This window comes from Equus caballus, chromosome 30 (genome assembly GCF_041296265.1).
Source record: "Equus caballus isolate H_3958 breed thoroughbred chromosome 30, TB-T2T, whole genome shotgun sequence".
Classification (NCBI taxonomy): Eukaryota; Metazoa; Chordata; class Mammalia; order Perissodactyla; family Equidae; genus Equus; species Equus caballus.
In genome coordinates, this window is record NC_091713.1 from 16,776,083 (window position 1) to 16,798,738 (window position 22,656).

At 35.5% G+C, this 22,656-nt stretch overlaps 1 protein-coding gene across 1 annotated transcript in view; it reads right to left on the reverse strand.

Moving 5' to 3' along the window:
• The window catches only part of DNAH14 (dynein axonemal heavy chain 14), a 417,001-nt gene that overhangs the window by 336,733 nt on the left and 57,612 nt on the right, over positions 1-22,656 (reverse strand). The window contains exons 6-10 of the mRNA XM_023632738.2: positions 20,954-21,106; positions 19,694-19,806; positions 16,617-16,679; positions 11,654-11,798; positions 8,216-8,347 (exon numbers count right to left, since the gene is read on the reverse strand). Coding sequence (XP_023488506.2) covers positions 8,216-8,347; positions 11,654-11,798; positions 16,617-16,679; positions 19,694-19,806; positions 20,954-21,106 — 606 coding nt within the window. The remainder of the gene's footprint in view (positions 1-8,215; positions 8,348-11,653; positions 11,799-16,616; positions 16,680-19,693; positions 19,807-20,953; positions 21,107-22,656) is intronic.

A 22,656-nucleotide genomic window follows, 5' to 3' on the forward strand; every position in this document is an offset into this window, starting at 1 on the left:
CAATTTGTCTGCATCATTCCATCCCCAGCTGGCACTGCTCAGCACCAAGAGGGAAGTCCCCAACTAAAAAGAGCTCCCCTTGCCAGGAAAGAAAGAGTGGAGGAAGCAAACAGCTTCCCTAGACTTTGGGGCACTGCACAAAGGTCCCACTTGGATTTCAACCCACCCCTCAGACTAGCAAAGCAGAGATGTACAGAGATGGCTAGAACAAGAAAAAGAAACAGGGACTGTAATAGAAGCCACACAGCGGGAATGATCATGGTTCACAGTGTCCTGCTCAACAGACAAACACAGCAGCTTTTGCCAGTGAAGAAGGAACCAATGGCCAGCACAGCTGCTGCAGATCACCAGCAGATTTCACCAGCATTTGCCTCACAGGTATTCATATTCACTGATGCCAGCTGCCCAAGTCCCTCCCTGTTCCCTCTCCCCAATCCACTGCCCCTGCCAGAGCCTGGGAACCACTTTGGTAGCCAGCTCAGGCCTCTGTGGCTGTACGAATGCAAGACACCAGCCTAGACCTCCCTGGTTGACCCCCACCATCATGTATGTGCCCAGGGCTAGCCCCTTCAGCTGTGCACTTGCATGCCACTGGCCTGACACCTATCACCAAGCTCCACTGCATGTGCATGCTCAGGGGGAGACTCTGCAGTCATGGGAGAGCACACATGACAGCCAGGGCCCCCACAGATGCTTGCCGGCCTGGATCAGATCCTGTCTTTGGTCACTGGCCTGCACCACTGTGCTCACCTGTAGCTAGCCCCACCAGTTGAACACCTTTATGCCCCCAGCCTGACCCCCATCATGGGCCTCCACCACCATGCACCTGTGTTGAGACCCAGCAGCCAGTAGTACATGCTGACAGGCAGGTTCCAGCAGATTCCAGTGCACCCTCAGTCATCCTGGTCTTTGCTGCCTGCCCTGGTCCTCACCACTATGTGTGTATCTCCAGCTGGCCCTTGCCAGTACGTAGGCACCTGCAGATAGCCCCAACAGACAAGTATGTGCACACCACCAGTTCTGGCCACCACCACTGCCCACCTTGGTCCCTAGCCACTGGATCTGGAGCCACCACTAAGGACCCCCAACAGCTCTTGCATTTGGCACCCTGCACCACTAGACCTAGGGTCACAGCATGCCCCAACCACAGATGTAAGCATTCCCTTACCATAGTCAGTCCATGAAGTCTACAAGAGGAGACTGCTTCTTCAAATGCACAGACACCTGTGTAAGGCTACAGGTATCATGAAAATCAGGGAAACATGACTCCACCAAAGAAATATAGTAAACCTCCAGTCACTGGCCCCAAAGAAATCGATATCCAGGTATTATCCAACAAAGGATTCAAAATAATTATTCTAAAGATGCTCAGAGAGCTACAAGAGAACACAAACAACTTAAGAATATCAAGAAAAAATTCAAACAAAATGAGATGCTCAGCAAAGAGACAGAAAACATAAAAAAGAACCAAACAGAAATTTTGGAGCTAAAGAATACAATGACTGAAAAAAGAATCAATAGAGAGCTTGAGCTTCACCAACAGACTCCACCAAGCAGAAGAAAGAATAAGTGAGCTACAAGACAGATCAATTGTAATTATCCAATCAGAAGAGAAATAAGAAAAGGAATAGAAAAGAGGGAAGAAAACCTATGTAATCTATGGGATACCATCAAAAGAATCAATTTGCAAATTATTGGAGTTCCAAAGGGAAAAAAGAGAGAGAAAGGGACAGAAAGCTTATTTAAAGAAAATGGCAGAGAGGGGCTGGCCCCGTGGCCGAGTGGTTAAGTTCGTGTGCTCCGCTGCAGGCGGCCCAGTGTTTCGTTGGTTCGAATCCTGGGTGCAGACATGGCACTGCTCATCAGACCACGCTGAGGCAGCGTCCCACATGCCACAACTAGAAGAACCCACAACGAAGAATATACAACTATGTACCGGGGGGCTTTGGGGAGAAAAAGGAAATAATAAAAATCTTTAAAAAAAAAAAAAAAGAAAATGGCAGAGAACTTCCCAAATCTCGGGAGAGATTTGCATATTCACGTTCATGAAGCTCATAGATCACTAAACAAAATCAACTTACAGAGATCCTCTCCAAGACACATAATAAAACTCAAAACTCAAAACAAGACAAGGAGAAAATCTTGGCAGCAAGAGAAAAAAAGCTTGTAACTTACAAGGGAACTCCCATAAGTCTATCAGTGGATTTCTAAGCAGAAACTTTACAGGCCAGGAGAAAGTGAGATGATATATTCAAAGAGCTGAAAAAACATTCCCAACCAAAAATACTTTACATGGCAAAGCTGTCTTTCAGAAATGAAAGAGTGATGAAAACTTTCCCAGACAAACAAAAGCTGAGGGAATTCATCACCACTAGACCTGCCTTACATAAATGCTGAAAGGTGTTCTTCAGGCTGAAACAGAAACATACTAGTTAGTAAAATAAAAACATATGAAAATATACATTACTGATAAAGGTAAGCATATAGTCAGATTCAGAATACTCTAAAAATGTAATATGGTGGGGTGTTAATCACATAACTCTAGCATAAAGGTTAAAGGACAAGAGTATTAAAAAGAACTATAGCTACAATAATTTGTTAATGGACATACAATACATAGAGAAGTAAATTATGACATTAAAAACATAAAAGGGGAGAGAGAGTAAAATGGTAGAGTTTTTTGCATGTGATCAAAGTTATCAGTGTAAAACAGACTGTGATATCTAGAAGATGCTTTATGTAAGCTTCATTGTAACCACAAAGCAAAAAGCTAGATTTCACAAAATACAAAGAGAAGGGAATCAAAGCATACCACTAGGGAAAATCATCAGTTCACAAAGGAAGGCAGAAAGAAAGGGACAGGGAACTACAAAACAGCCAGAAAACAATAAGAGGGTATTAGTAAGTCCTTACCTATCAATAATTACTTTAAATGTAAATGGACTGAATTCTCCAATCAAAAGAGACTCCTATGAACAATTATACACCAACAAATAACCTTGAAATAAACAGATAAATTACTAGAAACATACCACCTACCAAATCTGAATCAGGAAGAACCAAAACCAAGTAATAAGATTCAATCAAAACCCTCCCAACAAAGAAAATCCCAGGACCAGATGGTTTCCCTGGTGAATTCCACCAAAGATTTAAAGAATTAACACCAATCCTTCTCAAACTCTTCCAAAGACTTGAAGAGGCAGGCACATCCTAAACTCATTTTACAAGGTCAGCCTTACTTTGATACCAAAGCTAGATAAGGACATTACAAGGAAAGAAAACTACAGACCAGTATCACTGATGAATATAGATGCAAAAATTCTCAAAAAAATAGTAACAAGCCAAATTCAATAGCACGTTAAAAAGATCATACACCATGATCAAGTGGGATATATCCCTGGGATGCAAGGGTGGTTCAAGATACATAAATCAATAAATGTTATACACCCCATTAAATGAATGAAAGATAAAAATCATACAATCATCTCAGTAGATGCAAAAAAAACCATATGATAAAATACAACATCCTTTGAAGATAAAAATGCTCAACAAATTGGGTAGAGAAGGAACACACCTCAACATAATAAAAGGCCATATGTAACAAGCCCACAGCTAACATTATACTCAATGGTGAAAGGTTGAAAGCTTTTCCTCGAAGATGGAGAACAAGACAAGGGTGCCCACTCTCATCATCACTCCTATTCAACATAGTACTGGGAGCCCAGCCAAAGCAATTAGGCAAGAAAAGCAAATAAAAGGCATCCAAATCAGATGAGAAGAAGTAAAATTGTCTCAGTTTGCAGATGATATGATCTTATATAGAGAAAATCCTAAATACTCCATCAAATATGTTAGAACTAATAAACAAATTTGGTAAAGTTGCAGATTCAAAATCAACACACAGAAATCAGTTGTGTTTCTATACACTAATAATGAAATATCTGAAAAAGAAATAAAGAAAACAATCCCATTCACAATAGCATCAAAAACAATAAAATACTTAGGAATATATCTAACCAAGGAGGTGAAAGATCTATAAACTAAACATTGCAACTTTGATGAAAGAAATTGAAGAAGACACAGAAAAGAGGAAAGCTATCCCATGTTCATGAATAAGAAGAACTAATATTGTTAAAATGTCCATACTACCCAAAGCCATCTATAGAGTCAACACAATCCCTATCAAAGTTCCAACGGCATTTTTTACAGAAGAGAAAAAACAATACTAAAATTTGTATGGAATCACAAAAGATCCTGAACGGCCAAAGCAATCCTAAGAAAGAAGAATAAAGCAGGAAGCATCATACTTTCTGATTTCAAACTATACTACAAAGCTATATTAATCAAAACAGTATGGTACTGGTATAAAAATAGATGCATATACCAGCGGAGCAGAATGGAAAGCCTCAAAATAAACCCTTGTATATACTCATCGACTAATATTTGACAAGACAGCAAAGAATACTCAATGGCCAAAGGATGGTTTCTTCAATAAATGGTGTTGGGAAAACTGGATAACCATATGCAGAAGGAAATTAGACCTCTATCTTACACCACTTATAAAAATTAACTCATATTGGATTAAAGATTTGAATGTAAGACACGAAATTATAAAACTTCTAGAAGAAAGTTAGGGGAAAAGTTCCTTTACATTGGTCTTGGCAGTGATTTTTTGGATGACATCAAAAGCGCAAGCAACAAAATCAAAAATTAATAATTGGGACTACATCAAACTAAAAAGCTTCTACACAGCTAAGTAAACCACCAACAAAATGAAAAGGAAACCTACTGAATGGGAAAAAAATTTGTAAATCATTTATCTGATAAAGGGTTAATATCCAAAACATATGAAGAATTCATACAACTCTAGCAAAAAACTAAACAATCCAATTAAAAAATGACAGAGGAACTGAATAGACATTTTTCTAAAGAAGACAAACAAATGGCCAACAGATATATGAAAAGGTGCTCAACATCACTAATCAACAGGGAAATGAAAACAAAAATGAGTATCACCTCACACCTGTTAGAATGGTTATCATCAAAACAAGAAGAGAGAAGTGTTGGCGAGGATGTGGAGCAAAGGGAACACTTATGCACTGTTGGTGGGAATGTAAATTGGTGCAGCCACTATTAAAAAAAGTATGGAGATTCCTCAAAAAATTAAAAATAGGACTACCATATGATCCAGCAATTCCACTTCTGGGTATAAATACAAAGGAAATGAAAACAGGCTCTCAAAGAGATATCTGCACCCCAGTGTTCATGCAGCATTATTCACAATGGCCAAAGTATGGAAACAACCCATGTGTCAATGGATAAATGAATAAAGAAGATGTGGCGTATATACATACATACATATATATATATACACACACACAATGGAATATTATTCAGCCTTAAGAAAGAAGGAAATTCTTATATTTGCAACAACATGATTGGACCTTGAAAGTATTCTGCTAAGTGAAATAAGTCAGACAGAGAAAGACAAATATAATATCACTTATATGTGGAATCTAAAAAAGCCAAACTCTAGAAACAGAGTAGAAGGGTGGTTACCAGGGGCTGGGGGCTGAAGGAAACGGGGAGAAGTTGGTAAGGGTACAAACTTCCAGTTATAAGTGAATAAGTTTGGGGATCTAACATACAGGCTGTTGATTATAGTTAATAATACTGTATTATATATTTGAAAGTTTCCAAGAGAGATTTTACATGTTCTCATCACAAAAAAGAAATGGTAATTATGTGATGTGATAGAGGTATTAGCTACACTATGGTGGTAATCATTTTGTAATATCTAAGTGTATCAAATCAACACATTGTACACCTTAAACTGACACAATGATATATGTCAATTTTATCTCAATAAGGCTGGGAAAAAATTCATGTATTCATTTCCAAAATTCTATGAATGCTGAGTCTTCCTGGCAAGTCAAATTGATAGAACAGATGATTAAAAATTCAAATTCTTCCTAAAGGATATAGCCATTAAACTTGAAATATGATTCATATTTATTAAAACAGGCATATCTCTTCTGAAATTGTGAGTCTACTTCCAACAAGTAGATCTAAAGTTCTCTGAAATCTATGACTCCACTGAGCTCAGGGAAATTCGCAGTGAGAAATAAATATAGTCTTATATACTACGTTAAAGTCACATATCAAGTTTGAGTCTGGACACTTAAACTGCCGATACTCTCCTGTGGAATTCTGGAGTTGTGGTTCCAGGACTGGCAGCATCAAGCTTCACCTGGGAACTTGTTAGAAATGTAAATTCCTAGGTCATGCCTACTAAAACAGAAATCTCTTGTTTTACCAAGACTTCTAGGTGATTCTTTTGCCCACTAAAGCTTGAGAACCACTGTCCTTAGTATATAAATACCAAATGTCATAACAAAATAGTAGAGGTAACATCAGTGCTTTGTAATGACACTCACTCTGGAAACAGGGAAAGGGGGAACATTCCCTGAGTGATGTAGCTGCATGGGACCCAGCAACTCAGTGGTCTGTAGGCTAAAGAGCCATGTCAAAATAGGGCATGAGCCTCTATTTGAGAGATAACATTTACAGAAAAAAAAAAAAAGAACACAATGCTTTATTGGTACTTCCATTCCCAATGTTAAGTTACATCATTTTTGTCTGGACACATTCTCAATTTTATGATCTTGTCATCTTTATTAAATCTACATACTTTCATGGAGTGAATAATTTTGGTGCATTTCAACAACAGGATTGGCAGTGGGTCTAATAGGTTCTTATCTGAAATTGATTTAAATGGAAATCTCTTAAATATTTATGACCATATCCTAGTGATGTAGAATGGGATAAAGTGGAATGACTATGAACAACATTTTACTACTATCTCAGTGGCCTAAGTTACATTTTGTTAATCCCTTGTTGATTTATACTATCCTTGGGCAAACTATCCCAGAGTCTGTCTACATATGATTGGGCTTAGGGAGGTTAAGACGATGAGGAATAAGATAAGGGAATGAGAAGCTTTATTTTGTTAACATAAAAATAGCTGCACTTCATCTTCTTGTCAAGAAATAAAGCGTTGAGGTCATTGCTACCCGGTATTTTATCAAAAGTTCAATTTAGAGAAACAATACTTGAAAATGGTTTGAGGAATACCCAGTCCATCCATTCCTCCAGAGAGCCGCCAGTAGCCACCTGGATCCAGCCAAACCAGCAGAGGGAGGCAGCAAGTCCATCACTAGGGGATACTGCATCAGCCCCTTATCAAACTGCATGTGTGAGTTATGCTTTCACGCACTGTCATTCCCCACACAGGGAAGCTACGGGAAAGAGTTCTGTGAAGTGAGTCATAGCACATCGCGTGAAAATGTTTTGAGGAAACTGTTCATTGCATTATTTTTAAAAAAGGACTCACTGAACTTTGTAACAAATCATGTTTCCCTTTATATGTCAGCTCAAGTTTGATTTTAAGCATCTTGAAGGTATATATGTAAATATATATACATATGCATTTATATATATATACACACACACACATATACTCATATACAGATGGTCCCCGACTTATGATGGTTTGACTCACAATTTTTCAACTTTATGATGGTTCGAAAGCAATATGCACTCAGTAGAAACCATACTTCGCATTTTGAATCTTTTCCCAGGCTAGCGATATGCGGTACAATAGTTTCTTGTGATGCTGGGCAGCCACAGCGCCTGGTCAGCCACATGATCGCGAGAGTGAACAACCCATACGCTTACGACCATTCTGTACCCAGACAATCATTCTGTTTTTCACTTTCAGTACAGTATTCAATAAATTACATGAGATTTTCAACACCTTATTCTAAAATAGGCTTTGTGTTAGATGATTTTGCCCAACTGTAGGCTAATGTAAGTGTTCTGAGCCCTTTAAGGTATACTAGGCTAAGCTAGGATGTTTGGTACATGAGGCGCATTAAAAGCATTTTTGACTTAACAATGTTTTCAACTTGATGGGTTTACTAGGACTTAACCCCATCGTAAGTTGAGGAAGATCTGAACATATATATTTGCATTCTACACAGCACCTGGAAAACCTCTTGTACCTAGTAAATGCATAGCACTAGTTGGTTGGCTAATAAATTACATTTGTCCCTCTACCTGCCCATTTCCAACACTTTTTCCAGGGATGCAATTTGGAGAAATTGCTCGAGTTAGTACATAAAAACTAATAGAGAAGATATAATTAAAGAATTACCTTTAAAATTGTACTTTGCACTTCTGAAATAGCTTTATCCCTGATATTCTCAAGTTGTTTCAAGGCCTGCGTAGCTTGCTGTAACTGTTCTTCACAAAATTCATCTAGAGAATATGTTCGAGACCTATCCAACTAATTAAATGACAGTAAATGTTGAGTGTTGGAAAGTCAAAGTTCATTTACAAAATAAAAGATATAAAATATTTTCATCATCTTTTCATGTCATAAAGAGGGTCATACTTTATACTTCCTTTGGTATACATTATGCTTTATATGTTATATGCCACACACATTCTTCAAATTCAAACACCCATATTAAATCAACCAAATCTTGATAAAAGACAGAAAAATAATTATTATTTTAATTATAACAAAGATTAAGCCAAAGCAGAAAAATTCAAGAGTTGATGTATTTTTGAATATCTATGAACCCAGGGGAACCACCAATTCCAGGAATTGCTTTTGCCTTTGAAGTCTCAATTGTTTGTAAAACTTAAAAACATGAACACTAAATGCAGGATGAAGAGGCTAAAATTAAATAACCAATATAAAGCAAATTTTATTCTGAATTTATCTGGAATCCAGCATGGAGAAACTTCCATCATCTATGCTATTGAACTTCCATCTGGTAATACAGAAACAAAATGTTTCATCCATTCATGTATATCCCGTCATTCTTCCTCCTTTCAGTATTTTCTTATTTTTCCTACATGATGTTAATTCTCTTGCCAAAATATATTTTTATCAATAAACATGCAGACATCTATATCCCTAGTTATACTATAATACTTTACAAATGTACGCTTCCAAAAATTAAAAAAAAAGATTGAAAAGTTCTGCTTTAGCCTTAAAATTTTGGATTAATTCTTTGTGTTCTCCCTTTCCTGGTCCCATATCTGTTTACTAGGTCCTGATTTTTACAATAAAATTATGTCTCAAAATCTCCCTTCCTTTCTGATCTCACTGCCAACATCCTAATTGAAGTCCTTATTACTCCAGTACTATACTAAGTATGCGTCTCCTCACTTTCAATTTTTCCCACAACCAACAACACATTAATTTTCCTAAGATATGTTCAGAAACTTTCAGTAGTTGTTCTTTAAGAATAGTTCTCAAAGTTTACTCTGCATAAGAATCACCTGAGGGACCCGTTAAAAATGTAGATTACTAGCACCACTCAATGCCCCCTTCCCGAAAAGGGATGAAACACAAAAATTTATGTTTTTATTAAGCACTCAAAATACTGCCCTCAAAAACACAATCATTCTTGAATGGGAAATATAATCAAAAATCCAAACTTTTGAGCTTATTCTGTGGCTTTGCATAAGTTACAATCTCTCGAGGACTTAGTTTGTCATTTGAAAGTGAAGGTTTGGATAAAATGATCCACATATGTTCTTTCCCTTCTAGTTCTACACATTCCAGCCCTTTGAAGGTGTGCTTTCATCCCAGCAGAGTACACTGGCACACTCATGAACTCCCTTCATGGCATTAACTTCTGAACAATCCCATCATATGCATTCATAACCTTGCTCCATTCTCCTTATCTCCTCATCATCAATCCTCATTGGCGTCTGCATCCCCAGCTACGCATAGGCCCCCAGCCCTAATGCAGTTGGCCACCTTCTGATTTCTGACCCCAGGCTCAGTCCTCCTTGCTACGTATCTCTTTTCTCCCTCCATTTGACCCTGGCTTCACCACAGTCTTGGAACCTCCTATTCCTGCAAACTGTCCTCACAACAACCCCCACTAGGAGTGCCCCTGCCCTAAGGGCAGGTTCAGCTCCCACTTTTCCCTTACTCTTATTCTCGGCCCAACATCAAGACCCAAGCTAACTTTCAAATCAAACACATACTGAATGTTTACTCACATTCATGTTCCTTACTTAACTGCCCTATCCCCTCCTCCCTGCTATTCAAATCCAGCATGGCCTAGCTTATAATGTCCTTCTTTCATCAAACATGCCCGAATTTTAACTCCAAAGAAGACTCATCTCTGTGTCCTCTGAATTTCTGTGGCACAGCTGTTTTACAAGTATTATATGCCAGTAAACATCCCTTGCCTTATATTCTGCTAATTGGTTAGCTAGAATGATTAGCAAAACTGAGGGACTACCTCTAGAATTAGTTATTATTTTTATATGTAAAGAATAATCTCTTCCAATAAATTGTAAGTAGATTGAAAATAGCAATGCTTCATTTTTTACTTTGTACCCATCTCCTTTGCACAGCACTTTGCATATAACAGGTAATTAAGAAATATTTACATATTGTCTGGAAAGGTTTGTTCCCTTCCTCTTGGTTCTGGGGGAAAGCTGATATGGCCTAAGGTCTCCAGGAAAGAGTCCTAACACCCCTTCTCTGCCACTCTTAGCATTACCATCCATTAGCATTTTAGGCATAGACTTCAGAGAGATTCTAAAGTCTCCTTTGCGTTATGGCCCATCATTAAGTTAAGTGATAAATTCTGTCACTCAGCCACCCATAAAACAATCTAATATAGATTTCCTTCTACATTAAAACCATATCAAAAATACTCTCCTACTTAACTTGAATTTAATCCTTTTGAATCATTAATATTCTCAGTATAACTATACAAAATATACTTCATCTATAGTGGTTAATTCATCTTTCTTCACTTATTAGTTCTTTTATTTATTCACGCCATCAAAGACTATTTATTGAGCACCTAGTATGTATCAGTCACTACACATAATTCTAAAAATAAGCTGTTGATTTACAAGTATTAATCTTATTACATGTGTACAGTCAAAACAACTAATTTTTGAGCTGATTGTCAAATTTGTAACTTGTCCAAACCTTTTATTCCTTCTCTAAATCTAGACGACTATCAACTTTACTTTCCAGTATCTCCAGCACACGGTGGGTAAGTGAAGTAAAAGCTGCTGGAATCCTGTTCAATTGTGTATTAGACACTTAAAATTTATAGTTCTACATACTTAGCTTCTTTAAAAGAACTATTCTATATAAATTAAATTATTCATTAAGAAAGTCATCGTTTCTTAATTGTGGAACAGAAGAATTCATAAATTTAACCAAAACCTCTGAGTTGCAACTTATGACAATTTCTTGACATGCAATACTGAGGGAAGAATAGCTGGTAACTATCAACCATGTATTAGAAATAATTGATTATTTATAAATAATATTGCATATTTAGAGTTTTGAAAATAAAGAAACGGCCTCCTAACTTAGGGTAAGTGTAAGAAAGAAATTATTTATAAGGAATGTTGCTAACTATTAAAATTGACTACCCAAGGGAATAACGTTCTTTGCAGGTATTATAGAATATTAGTCGTCCATAGGGATGGTTTACTTATAGATCTGGAAATCTGTATTCCTTTGATTCAAAACTCCATTTGTTCTTCCTAGTTTCTATATACCAATATCAGCTTATAGTAGTAAATGTCTCCCTACCTTTACAAGGCATATAGCAGATGGATTATCTTCGTGGTCATCACCTTTTTTGAGGTTAACTGCATCTTCACAAAGTCCCTTTATATAAAGCAAACAGCCTTGAAATAATTCATCAGCCCAAAAAAGATGGCGGTACAAAAATGACCTGAAAGTTAAAAAATTTCCACAAACTTACCTCTCATTCAAAATGAATAAATCTAGAGATAACTAGTATAATTTGTTTCATATGCCTATAGTTAATATGCATTATATGTACCACATTTTAAATGACATCGACAAAGATTAGTAAGCATTTGTTTGACTGACTATGTTGAAAGCAACGTTTTGGTACTGGGTGTGTTGGGTAAGGACAAAACAGGAGGGAAAAAGAAGTGATGATGTTATTCTGTTATGCCACTGAGTTCTAATAATTTTGAAATAATAGGCAGTGATATACAAAAGGAATTATATTTCCCCTATTTCTTAAATTTAAATCAATTTTCTCAATTTACTTTTCTCCAATTACAGGAAAAAACATTAACTAGGTTAGGAACCATTTGGAAAATGTTTTTTAAATTCTCCAATCACCTATATCCTAAAATAGAGAAGACGGGCCTTTTTCTTCTCTCTCCCCTTTCTGCTGGTCTGATCATGGTCACAAAGGTGAGACAAATCACTGCTGACAACACTGGAAAGAACAGAAGGACAGAACTGGAGGAGAAAAGAGGAAGAGATAAGGCTCCTTGAAAACTGTATCAGAAACAGCAAACTTCCCTGTGCAACAGCGTGCAAAGAGAAAAGGGGGCTTCCGCCCTTCCTTAAGCCCTGGTGCAGCAGCTGATTTTTACAGGTTGTCAAACTCACAACATACAAAAAAATATGATGATCAGAAATTAGCTTTTTCTGTCTTCCATTTTACAGGGGGAAAGCTTTCTATACTACAAAGCTAGTGAAGCTTCATTGGCCCTTTATTTTCACTGCCTCTTTCAAAGCTTTGTGTTATTTATCTTAAAGAAGGTTTCAAATTACTAGGCTTCACATAACATGGAACTACTCCTGAGGTAGAATTTGTTCATCGACATTACTCTAAGTATCTAGCACAGGGAGGAAGTGAGATCATACTAAAGACAGGTGGCACATCTCAGAAAGTAAAACGTCACAAAAACAAACCCAATCTTTGTATTTACTAATAAGAGAATGACCAAATTCAGGTAGTGATGAATGCACATTACTCAACATTGCTTAAAGCTTTCTTTTTTCCTTTTAAAAAAATGTATTCCATTTTTTTGCATATTTTAACACAGATATGAAGAAACTAGGGAGAATGCATTATAAAAATAATTATAGGCTTGAAAGCATGAAAAAATTTGGAGCCGTAATGGCAAGATCTGACAAGAAAAAAATAATGCATCAGTTGATGACTGAGTATAGGTGTTATGAGGAACTCACCAACAAATTTCCATTCTATCCTTAATAGAGAAATTTTAAATACATTCTCCAAACATTTACTCACACAGAAGATAGAACTGGTTGGTATTAGAAAACATATCACAGATGTCTATTAAAACTCAGGTCCTGCCTTCTAGGAAAATGGAGTAAACGTACTTTTCACTATTCTTCCCACTAAGTAGACCTAAAAACTCTGGATATTATATAAACAAAGCAAACATAAGAGGACACTGAAAGGTAGAGAAGAGAAGTCGAACTGGCTAGGAATGACATGGTGGTAAGTTCCCTAGGTTTTCTTTTGCCTTACATATCCCAGACTTGGAGATGAAGAAACCAGCAACCTGAAAATGTCAACAAGTGCAGACAAAAAACCCTGCTGTCTAGATAAAGGACCAGGAAAGAGGCAACCTAGTGAGACAAAAAACTTTTAAATAATAACCATTCTACTCCAGCCAAATATCATAGGGGGAAAAAAGGCCATGTGGAGAGCCTAGAGTTCCACCCTTGGCAAGACCTAACGAGGCACACCGAGTGCCCCCTGGAGGGTTTTCAGAGAAAGCTGCGTAGGGAGCTGGGACTTTCATCTTCACTGGGTGGTAATAAGCAAAGAAACAGAAAGTAAAACAAGGAAATAGAAGACATAAAGAAGAACTAAATGGAAATTTTAGAGCTGAAAAATATAATAACTGAAATAAAAAACTCAATGGATGGGCTCAACAGCAGAATGGCAGAAACAGAGACACAAACCAGTGAACTGGAAGACAGAACAATAGAAATGGTCCAATCTGAACAACAGAGAAAAAATAGACTAAGAAAAATGAACAGAACCTCAGGGACCAGTGGGAATCTAAAAAAGGTCTTGCACTTGTGTCTACAGTCCTAGAAGGAGAGGAGAAAGAGGGAAGGACTGAAAAAACACTTAAATAAATATGGATGAAAATTTACCAAATTTGTCAGAAGATACGCAAACAGAGAGATTCAAGAAGCCAGGGTAACCTAAAACAGAAAAGACAAAGAAATTCACACCAGGACACATCAAAGTCAAACTTCTGAACACTAAAGACTAAAGAAAAATTCTTGAAAGCTGCAAGAGAAAAACGTCTATAGGAGAAAAACAACTGGAATGACCATGGAGGCCAGAAGAAAGTGGTGCACATTTTTCAAACACTTCAATGAAGGTGAAATCAAGACATTTCCAAATAGAACTTGTTGCCAGCAGACTTACCCTAAAAGAATGGCTAAAGGAAGTTCTCTAAAAGAAATTAAACAACAAAACAATAAAAGAAGGAACCCTGGGACATCAAAAAGGAAGAAAGAACATGATAAACCAAATTGAATACATTTTTAAAAATGTATTCTTCGCTTGAGTTTTATAAATTATGTTTGATGATGGAAGTGAAAAACACTGTCTGATATAGTGCCAAATGTATGTTGAGGAAACATTTAAGGTAATTATACTATAAATGGAGAAGGGGAAAGGGACATAAAGGCAAGGTTTCTACAATTCACTCAAACTGATAAAATGACAACACCCATAGACTGCATAAGTTGTGTATATATTATGTTAGACCAACAGCAACCACTAAAAAGCTACACAAGAGATACAGTCAAAAATACTATACATAAATCCAAATGGAATTCTAAAAAATGTTTAAGTACCCACAGGATGGCAGGAAGAAGAAGAAAGACAAAAAGCAGAGAGAACAAACAGAAACCAAAAAATAAAATGACTAACTTAAGCTCCGGTGTAAATGGTATAAATAGACCAATTACAAGACAGAGATCAGCAGGTGGATTTTAAAACATGACCTAGCTACATGCTGTCTACAAGAAACTAATGGCCAGCAGTAGTCCCCCTTTCTTCCAACCCCTCGTCCCCATCGCTTGCTCCAGCCTCCCTTGCAGCAAAGGGCATAACTTTAATAAGTGGGGGAGTCGAGTGAAAGCCCAGGTCTCCACATTAGAGCCTACCCAGGTCAGGAAAGCAGTGAGCCCAAAAGTTACTTTTTAGTTTCAAGGAGCAATTAACTAATGCTAATGCCTAATGCCTAGCATGTAGTAGATGCTAAACAGATATTCTTGAATTAAAAAGAGAAAAGCCAAAGACTGGGAGAAAATATTTATAAACCATGTACCTGACAAAGGACTCACATCTAGAATATAAAAAGAACTCCTAAAATTCAGAAGTACAAAGACAAACAATCCAATTAGAAAATGTACAGGAGACATGAAGAGACACTTCAGCAAAGAATTTTTACAGATGGCAAACAAGCACATGAAAAGATATTCAACGTTATTAGTCATAAGGGAAATGCAAATTAAAGCCACAATGAGATATTACTACACACCTACCAGAATGTCTAAAACCAAAAATCGTGACAACTCCAAATGGCGGCATGTATGTGGAGAAACTGAATCACTCATACATTGCAGGTGGGAATGAAAAATGTCACAATCATTCTGGAATACTTTGGTAGTTTCTTAAAAATTACTAAACAAGCAATTATCATAATGACCCAGCAACTGCACTCCTGGGCATTTAGCCCAGAGAAATGAAAACTTATGTGCACACAAAAACCTCTATGTGAATGTTTATAGCAGCTTTATCTGTAATAAACAAAAATAGAAAACACTCAGGTGTACTTCAACAGGTAAATGGTTAAACAAACTGTAGGACATTCACATCATGGACTGCTACTCAGCAAAAAAAAATGGAACTACTGATATATGTGACAACTTGGAGGAATCTCCAGAGAGTAATGCTAAGTAAAAAGAGTCAATCCCAAAGGTTATACACTGTATGATTCCATTTATATAACATTCTTGAAAAGACAAAATTATAGATATGGACAACAGATTAGTGCTTGCCACAAGTTACGGAGAGAGTGGGAGTGGGAAGGAAGTGAGTCTGGATACAAAAGGGTAACGTGAGGGGTCCTGTGGTGAAAAAACGTTCTGTATGTTGATTACAGCAATGTCACTGTCCCAGTTACCATATTGTACTATAGGTTTGCAAGATGCTACCAGTGGGGGAAACTGGGTAAAGGGTATATGGAATCTCTCTGTACCATTTCTTACAAATGCATTTCAATCACAATTATCTCAAAGTAAAAAGTTCACTAACAACAACAAAACTTGACTGCTGGAGATCCTACAAAATAGAATTAACTGTCATCTAACTTGTATGACTTAATCACTGCTCTTTTTGGAAGCCAAAAGTTAGATCAAGTGACCAAGGGAACTTATCATTGGTCCTTCATAGCACTATGATTTCTTCACACCACAGAATGGTACACTGGGAAATATAATGTATTTATTATATTTGTATATATAATAATATATAACATTATATTTAACACATATAATATTAATAGTCTTTAAAAAAATAAGATGGGTTAAATTTAATTATAAAGCCTATGAAATGTGACTTTCTAATTGCTGAGTGAAAACTAATTTATACCTACTTCCATATTACATATATAAAATAGGGCTTCCTCTTGAAATTTTTATAAATATATTGCATATCAAGACTTACCTGCTCTTCTCTGTCTTGATTCTTTTAACATTCAATTTCCAAGTAACAAATGATTTATTAATTCTGAAAGGAAAAACAGTTCTTACATTCTATATTCATAAACATGTATTTACATGGAATAAATTTAGTAAACACTTAGTAATACTAGAAAATTCTCTAGAATATGTTTCATTCATCTTGAGTTACCTAAAGCAAATAATAAACCATATCACTTTTCTCCCAAACTATCAACAGAATATAGAGCAAAAAGCAAACGTAAATAAAAGTCACTACAATTCTCACAGAGATATAATTTAGTTGCAACATTCCAATAAAGATTAAAACTATAAAAATATATTCTTTTCCATTATACATTTATTGGCTTACTATTTTTAAAAGAAATTCATATTTCAAGAAGAGTCAAGATTCAATTTTCAGTGATAATGAAAACATATGTCAATAAGAAATCATTGCATAGTTGTAAGTAAAATATTAAGATAACATATGTCATTTTGATATTATTTAATACCTATGTTTTCTAAAAAGATGCATTTGTAATTTTAAAAACTCAAAGGACCTATGTGAGAAGAAATTGAAAAGCTTCCCTGATGACTACCCATCGTCCTTAACTTCCACGCATGAAGTTTGTTTCTGGAAATCTCCCTCGACTCTCTAAGTGAGTATCGCCACCTACTTTACGCACTTGTGGGACTAGTCTAGTGCTGTATCATAATCTCTCCCTCAGTGTCTTTCCCATCTTGACAAAAACAATCACTCTTAAATAAATACTGACATGTGATACTTGTTTGCCAAAGTGAGATTCCTTATGTAGCCGGTAAGAGCTGGCTGGGAAGGGAAAATGGTGGGGAAAAGACTGCCCAGTAAACCAACCAAGCAGTCAGTCTTAGTGATGTCACTGGCTGATTTTGAATCAAAGAAGACCAAAGGAGGCCTGGAGCCATCCAAGCAGTTCAAACAGAAACCCATGATGTTACTCAAACAGGCATTCTTGCGGCCTTAGAAATCAGAAATGCCTCAGACAAATCTAGTAACTTCATCCTAAATCAGGTTCCACAGGGGCATTCCAAATAAATGCCTATCTCATTTTAGTCCAAAGTCATAGAGTCATGGTACCTCAGGACTCTAGAAGACCCCGAGAAACCCAGATGAATCACAGGGGAACCCAGTGATGGAGTAATGAGTGCACCAGGCCACAGAAACTAATACTCCAAAAAGTCTCATGAGGTAAAAGCTAATAATGATGCTCAAGTCATCCCTGCACTATATATGTGGCATTGCCAGCTTAAGACACTAAAACTTCATATTTATCTTATTTTCCTACTTGAAATGTTACTTGTTACAATAGTAGTGATTTAAAAAACTTCATAAACTATATTAAAAATAAAATTTAAAAATAAAAAAATCTACAAGTTTTAACCTGACTAAAATTTAACATATTTTTTAACATGAATAAAGAAAATGAATCATTTTGACTGTGGACTTACTGATGCCAAATGTCATATAAAAAGATAATTCTTGTCCCAGTTAGGTTTCAAAATTTTAATCAATGCAAATTATTTAGAGCAGAAGCAACCCTGAGGATTTATTACAAGGCAAGGATAACAGTGAAAGTCCAACATTGACAGAGTTTAAATAAATATAGAAAATAATATTTTGGATAATATCATAAGCTGATGATCCCAAATCAAAAACATCTAGTGTCACTGCTACAGCCTAATTTATAGAGATGCAAATATATGTATTCTTGATCTACAGTGCATGTGACTTGGGTTCCAGACAATAACAGAACCAGCTTTATTTCCTACCAACCTCCTCAATTCTTCAGTCACACCATTTCTACCTTAATAGACACAAAACTTGTTCCTGCCTCAAAAATTTTTGAACTTGCTATATTCTCTATCTAGAAGTATTTTCTCTCAAAAAAAATTTTTTGAACTTGCTATATTCTCTATCTAGAAGACTCTACATGGATGTGTCCTTTTCATCATTTAGGTCTCTGCTTAAATACCACATCTCTGGCATCCTAACTAAAGTGGCAACACATATACACATCTCTGTTTTATTATCTTTCTGGCCCTTTCACTATCTGAAATTATCTTATTTACTTCTTATCTATCTCTCTCCATTAGAATATAAGTTCTACAGGAACAGAGACCCTGTATATTTTTTACACAGTTGTATTTCCAGTGCCCATAACAGTGGAACAGAAGAGGTACACAGTAACGATTTGTTCAGTAAGTGAATAACTTCTCTGCCAAAAGATCCATTCACTTCTCTTATAGAAAAGTTCCCTAGGTTCGTAGTCATTTCAACTGTTTACCATAATAAATGTAATAATTTAAAATATTATTTATCTCTTTTCCTGGTCCCCAGAAGATAGTAGCAGACCACAAGAAAAGACAGACATTAGAGAGGAAACAAAATTTATGGAACTAGATACAAACAGTAAAAAAACAACAGTCTTGGACTACTTTGTGAAGAACCAAAGAGTCTCAGGAATCCTGATCTGATGTAATGTAATGTAACTTAGAACCAGATAACTTTAAATGATGAACTTGAATCAACGAGCTGCCCCAGCTCGCTAATTCTCTGTTTCATTTTCCTTCATAACATTTCATCTCTACCTGACATTTCACATATTTATGTATTTTGTTATCGTCTCTCACCCACTATAATCTAAGTTCTTTAAGAGCAGGACACTTGTGTGGTTTGTTCAGTACAGTATCCCCAGCATCTAGAATAATGCCTGGTTCTTAGCATACTTCAATAAATATTAATTTAATGAATAAATGCATGAAAAACAAAAGGTAAATTAAAGTCATTATAGTCAATTTAAGTTTGCTTGACTATAAAATATCTTTTTCTTACAATATTTATCCAAAAAGATTAAAATTAAGATTTTTAATACTAAATGGGTAAACTTCTTTTATCTAAAAAATTTTTATGGAATACCCCTTTTCCTCTATATTTCCCCATAAATATGGCATTACTGTAGTGGAACTCAGATGTCATCCAGGCAATTACTATTTCAACAGGATCATATTACAAATAATTGGTTTTATTTTCATTCATCTCACCGAAAATTAGAAAATATCTTGAATTGCTGTAATAAATAGTAATATCTTCTTTCTAATAGCCATTCCAAAGTAGGTACAAGTTCTATTTCTTCTTCACCATCTATGTTAATAACCTGCAAATATGAAGCACAAAAACATGACTTTATTTCTTTAAAAAAATATGTGCTATTTTCAAGAAATTAAGAAAGCCTGTATTTGGCTCATAACTACTTGCCTTTATAATTAAGCTTTTTCCCTATCTGACCTCCACCACTTCACCTACACCCAAACTTGATTTCCCTTCACACACTGCTTCTATACTTGCCATTTTTGAACGCTCTTTCTTGTGCTCTAATAGAAAGTGGATAAGAGAAACTTCTTCCTCACCCTGAGATACTTTTCACAAATAGCTATTCATTTTATGAGCCTCATAATTTTCACGTTTTCCATAAAAGTAATATTTAGGAACTGAAATTTAACTATAGCAGTGTAGTAGTTCCAAAGCGGCTAATAATCCCACTACCCCAGACACCCCATTTTGACATTCAAAACCCACAGGCCCTTCACCATGAATTCTCTCTTCTCAAAGGTCCCTCTCCCCCATCCAAATATTAAGATTTTCTTAAATTTATTCCATAAATAAAAGTATGCCTATATCAGCACATATGTATTTATGTGCATATTTTTGTTTATACAGAAGTTGTTCCTTCCATTTTCAGTTGCTAATGCATATTAGAAATATTTCCATATCTGCACATACTTCATTCAGATGAGGTCCTGCCCACGCATACTTAGAGTTTAGCTGGGAGGCTGGGAGGGCAGAGGAAGGTAGACAGACATTAAACAAATGATCAAAACACGTAACTATGTAATTATAACTTGCGATAAGTGTCAAATTGCTATTAAGAGTATAAAAGGGCGTTTTCTACATCTGCCAATGAAGTTTCTGATAAATCTGAGAAAACTCTTATTATTACAGTTTCTACTATGCTAGCAAATGCCTGTTTTCCATTTCTTTCTCAAAAAAATTACACTAAATATTAATAAAGTATTTGAGAGGTAAAAAAATTCTTAAAATTGAATCCTTAAACCTAAATCTCTACAGAAAAAAAAAGTCACATTAAATAACTTTCTCCCAAGAAAGCTCTTAAACATAAACTGTTCCTCAAGTGACCAGGTTTGTCTAAAACACACAAAGATAAATTTACTCAGTTAAATTCTAAATTGGGTAATATTTTTCCACGATGACTCTGAAAGCTGAAAACATCCATTGTATATTACCTTTGAGACAAATGAAGCAGTAATAATCCAAAACTCTTTGCAGTGTCGTGCTCTGTGGGCAGAGACCACCTGAAGATCATATGGATTATAAAGGACTTCAGGATTTTTCTGAGGAAGGCAATATACAAATTCTCCATCATCTTCCACAGGTTCCTGAGGTTCAAAAACGTTTTTAATTAATTTGACCAAATTTAGTAGTAAAATGGCTGAATAGATTACTCAGTAAATTGAAACAATTTTAATATTAGTTAAAAATAATACCACTGAACAAAGCTAACATCAAATTGTGTCTAGTCAAAGTTCAACAAGATCAATCTTATGAAAATTTATTTAATTTTCATTCTTATATATAATGTGATAAAACATAAATTGATCTATATGCTTCCTAATGCCTGATTATTAATCCAAAGAACTTGATGACGTGCCTTTTACATACATGCTGTACTTCTAGTAAATCTGTCTGCCAACACCAGAAGCCTTTCGAGCATATTAAATTTACCGTTTATTTTGATAATGATGGTGGTTTAGTACTATAATAACAATAGCTAATATTTGTTAAGTAATAAATATTTATAAGTAATAAGTGTTTCACAAACATTGTCTTTACAACCGTAAGAGTTTAAATTTTGATCCTTTTAATCCCATTAAAAAGATGCAGAAATCAATATCTTGAGAAATGAGGTAATTTGAGAAAAGTCAGGAAGAGGCACAGTAGGGATCTGAACACAAGTCCAACTTTAAACTCATGCTCTGAGCTACTGCAATATACTATAATGCCTCTTCCTTATTTACCGGGCATTACTAAGAAATCAGCCATTTCACATGAAGAAAATTTTTTAAGTGAAATTTATTTCTTTTAGCTTTGAAACTTTTAACTTTTATTGATGAAAACTCTATAAGAAAGTTTAATTTAGTCTCTTCTGGATAATGAAATTTTATTATAAAAAAGCATTTAGTATTATTTATTATAATTCAGTGACACTTCCAGAAGCTATTGAACTGAGTAACTAAACAGTTCCTAATCACTGTAATTTTAAATTTTGGATCCAGTTTTACTCTTCTTTAAATTTTTGTCTTCCCTGAAGACTGTTATTGTTTCCTCCCAATTGTCTCAGCCGTTTCACTTTCCTATTTTGACTCCTGATATAATGTGTACCTAGAAACTTTAAAAAACAAGTTTAAAAGCTGCAAATAAAATGGAATAAATAAGCTCTGAGTGATAACTTCTTTAGTACATGGGCATGTTATAGTTATTTGGCCACATGAGGTATTTTTGTTTTAAATTATGCTTCCAAAAAGTTGAGATAAATAGAAACTTAATGTAGACACAGTTACTCTAAATGGATCATATATGTAATTAAATAATCCAATTATAGAAGCATAGGAATATGTTCCAATTAAATTATTCTTTTTCAATTAAAAACAAGTGTTTTTTCATATTATCAATCCTTTCCTCACATACAAATGTGAGACATACCTTATTAGAGAGTCCAAGTATACTAAGTTCATGTACAGCTATGGTTGTTTTTTTTAACTACCATGCCCAGTATCTGCCAGGGTCAATTCTATATGTGCATTATCTCATTTAATTTCACAGCTCTCTAAGGTAAGTACTATTATCTCCATTTCAAGGTCAAAGAAACTAAACCTCAGAGAGGTTAAGAACTTGTCCAAAATAAAACAGTGAGCGTATAAATAGAGAT